Raw genomic sequence first — 3,794 nt, forward strand, 5'->3', positions numbered from 1 at the left:
CAGTCCCTCCGCGCTGGGGCCGGCGGCGTCGGCGCGGGCTGGGAAACGCGCTGGCCGCACTGTCGGCCACGTGGGTGCTCGGAACGGCTTAGGTCGACGAGTCGATGCTGCAAAACGTGCTGCACCCCGGGCTGAGTCTTCTCAGGGGCGGTTCAGTGAAGCGACTTTCTGGGGGGCCTGCAGCCAGAGAGGCGCTGCGACGGCGCGGCCGGGCGCCGCCTGGGAGTGGGGTGCGGGAGGGGAACCGGCGGAAGAAGCCGCTCGTTCTTCAAGAGAACAACTTTGTTTCGCACACCGTTGTTCGTTTTTGTGCGGTATTTGACGCCACTTCGCACTAAGGTGCCCGTGCGCCGTGGCAGCGTGCCCACCCCCACTGCCCCAGGAGCTCCCCCGCCCCTCGCCCGCTCGGAGTTCCCGCCCGCCCTCCCCGGTCAGCTTCTCCGTGTCCCTCCTGGAAGTGAGCCCATTTGATAGTCGATCTTTCCCTCCTGACTTGCCTCAGCATCTTTCCTTCCGCTCCGTCCATGTTGCAGCACAGGGCCGAGTGCTACCTTTTTGATGGCTGAGTAGTACTCCCTCGCCGCTACATGCCACATCTTCTCCACCCACTCATCAGTTTGGGGCATGTAGGTGGTTTCCATGTCTTGGCTGTGGCCAACAGCGCTGCTCTGAACGCGGGGGCACAGGTTTCCTTTCGGATTGATGTATTTTGGGTAGATTCCTAGAAGTGGGGTCCCGGAGTCATATGGCATGTCCATTTCTAGTCTTTCGAGGACCCTCCAGCTTTTCATAGTGTGGGACTACATCAATCAGGAAACACATTTCTTTCTTCTTCTTCTTCTTTTTTTTTTTTTAAAGATTTATTTATTTATGCTTATAGATCTGGGGTACAGGGCAGAGGTGTGGTGGGTGAGAGGCTTCACCAGAGACAGAGCGGGGAGCAGAACAGGCAGATCCATGAAGCCCACTGCTGAGGGGAGCAGCGGGCAGGCCAGGAGAGGTCTGCCGCGCCGTGTGGGTCAGCTCCCTGGCCAGGGATTGAATTCATACTGCAGTGGCTTCAGAGAGCTTCATAATGTGGTGCTTTAACCCACTGTGCCATCAGGGAGGGCCCCGAGACACACATTTCTTAACAACGATGGTTTCGATGGATGGTTTTGGGCGTGAAGTCCGGAGAAACCTACAGGACATGATTGCGCGGAGGCAGAAGTGGCTGGACTCGAACTCCCCCTGGGATGGGTGTGGGTCAGGGCTGGGGACAAGCAAACCTTGCCGGATAGTCCTCTGGTGTCCTCACCTCTGCAAGGCGGGGCCCTAGACCCAGTGAGGAGATTTGATCGTTGACCAGTAGTTGAATTTAACCAAGAGGCTGCCTCATGTGAGAGGTGGGAAGACAGCCATGGTGACGACCAGAGCGGTAGCCAAAGGGAAGCACTAGCTTGTACCTGCTGCCAAGGGAGCCCCCACTGGCTGTCAGCCCCCCTCAGCCCCTGTGCTCAGCATGAACCCCTGTGGGACTCTGTGAGGCTCTCCCATTACCCATGCCTTCATTCTAGCGCATGCGACTCTTGAGCACGCCGGCCATCTTTCTCCTGACAGTTCTGACAGGTCAGGCACGGCTGCCCCCACCTTGCTGGCGCAGAAGCTTTCCCAGTGATGCGGGCGTAACGGACGCCCAACACCATGGAAGATAGTTCTACATTCCTGCTGCAGGCTGCGAATTGTCATTTAAAAAAATTATTTATTGATACATACAGAGCTGAGGTACAGGCCAGAGGCTCAGGGGCGGTGAGAGGATTCACCAGAGACAGAGCGGGGAGCAGAACAGGCAGACCTACTGCCGAGGGGAGCAGCGGGGAGACAGGCGAGGTCTCCTGTGTCATGGGGGTCCCTCCCTGGCCGGGGATGGAACTCGGGCTGCAGTGGCTGCGGACAGCTTCACAGCGCTGCGCTTTAACCCCTCGTGCCCCAGGGTGAGCCCTGCGACATAAGTGTCGAGGAAGAATTGCTCTGGTGGTAGCTGGTGGTCGGCCATGTCTGCGATGGAAGGTAAATATCAGGGGGCGTCTGGGACAGGAGCCGGGGACGCTGCTCCTCGGAGACTCCGAAGGGAGCACCTGGGCGGCTCGTCCGCCCTCGCTGTGATGTGGGTCTCTGCAGCTGCTGCTTGTGGCTGCGGGCAGGCCAGCAGCCTGGTGCTTCACGCACGTTCTTTGTGAATGGCCAAGGACCGAGGATGTCAGCGGTAAACGCCCTGTCTGGAGGGAACCGACGTTCGCGCACGAATCCCAGATACAGATGCTGACCAGCCAGTCACTGCCAAGGCCACGGTGCCAGACGCCGTCGCCTGCCGCTTCGGCAGGTGCCAGCAGCTTGGCAGTGGGCAGGTGCAGGCTGTCCAGGAGCGCGGCTGTCTCAGGTGTGCAGAGAACCTTTCCGCTGCGGACACAGCGAACCCCCCTCGAGGTCCGCTCCCATGCTTCAGGGATCATTAAAAGAAAAGCTCGCCCTTCGTTTCTCTGTGCACCCTTCTCTTTTACCCCTGCTCTCTTCCAGAGGATTAGCAGAGCTGAGCAGAGTAGAAACCCTTGCCATGTACCTGGAACAGAACTTACCCTGAACGTCAGATACTCTGGCGACATTCTGGTGACACTGAAGCTCTGTGTTGAGGGCTTGATGTGCAATTTCTGCCTCTTAGAGTCGTGACTCTCCAGTCGCACGGGGAACCTCACCGATACGTTTACCAACGTGCACTGACTAATGCCAATGCTCCTGTTCTTTTTCTTCTTCTGCCCATAACTGGGTGTTTTATTACACGTATTTTCCCACCACTGGACTTATTTTTAACTGTCTTCTATTTACAAAAAATATTGAGTCTACTAAGCTGCCACACAGTCTACTTTTTTCCTTGGTACTTAATGTCTTTTTTCTCCCTTCAACCCTTTCTTCTCCCCTGCGCTCTTATCCCCAGTGCCCTCAGGATGTATATTTATAGCACTGGCTTTTAAACTATTTATATCATCGAATTATCTGCTCTGGAAATGCCCCTATTTGTTATCATTCGGACTTGCTTGACGACCCATAATTCTTTCAAACTTTTGTGATTTTGTTGAAAATGGCTCCATTTCATCCTTTGTTGTGACTGAATAGTTTTCCGTAGTGTGGACAGACCACATCTTCTTGATCCAGTTCTCAGTCGCTGGGCATGTAGGCTGCTTCCACGTGCAAGCTATTGCAAATCATGCTGCCAGGAGCATTGTGGAACACGGATTTTGTGTGGTCGGTTTCAGATTCTTTGGCTAGACGCCCACGAGGGGGTGGCTAGGTCATCTGGTATTTCCATTTTTCGTTTTTTTAAGGTAAACCCAGGTTGCTTTCCACATGACTCCACTGGTCCACAACGTCTTATTCACTCAGTTCTTCTACTTTTCCTTTTATTCTGTTTCCAAAGGACTTTTCTCATTCTATTACTTCCAGAGGATGTTTAAACCACCATAAGAGTATAGAATTTCAAAAGCTTTTAGCAAAAGCTCCATAATAAGCTAGGTCTACATCCACAGAGCATGGTGTTGACATCAAGTAAAGCTAACAAATCAATCCGACTTGCGAATGATGTGCCTGGGAGCCACTGTGCACACGCCGTTAAGTCACGAATGACAAACGATTCTCAAAACTAGGATCACGATTACTCGTATACAGTCAAATCCAGGGTTTCTCCTTTTGCTCATTCTTTATTACTTACTTAAGTAGCTCCCATGCTGTGTTTCAGCACTGACACACTCTCACACACACAC

The 3,794-nt window shown here is 53.8% G+C and overlaps 1 protein-coding gene across 1 annotated transcript in view; it reads left to right on the forward strand.

Moving 5' to 3' along the window:
* The first annotated feature begins 2,033 nt into the window (after window positions 1-2,033).
* The window catches only part of MYLK4 (myosin light chain kinase family, member 4), a 65,577-nt gene continuing 63,816 nt past the window's right edge, over window positions 2,034-3,794 (forward strand). Inside the window, exons 1-2 of the mRNA XM_012734283.1 lie at window positions 2,034-2,049; window positions 2,293-2,419. Of these exons, the coding sequence (XP_012589737.1) occupies window positions 2,034-2,049; window positions 2,293-2,419 (143 nt within the window). The remainder of the gene's footprint in view (window positions 2,050-2,292; window positions 2,420-3,794) is intronic.

The sequence above is a fragment of the Condylura cristata genome, unplaced genomic scaffold (assembly GCF_000260355.1).
Source record: "Condylura cristata isolate star-nosed mole 26May11 unplaced genomic scaffold, ConCri1.0 scaffold00052, whole genome shotgun sequence".
Taxonomy (NCBI): domain Eukaryota; kingdom Metazoa; phylum Chordata; class Mammalia; order Eulipotyphla; family Talpidae; genus Condylura; species Condylura cristata.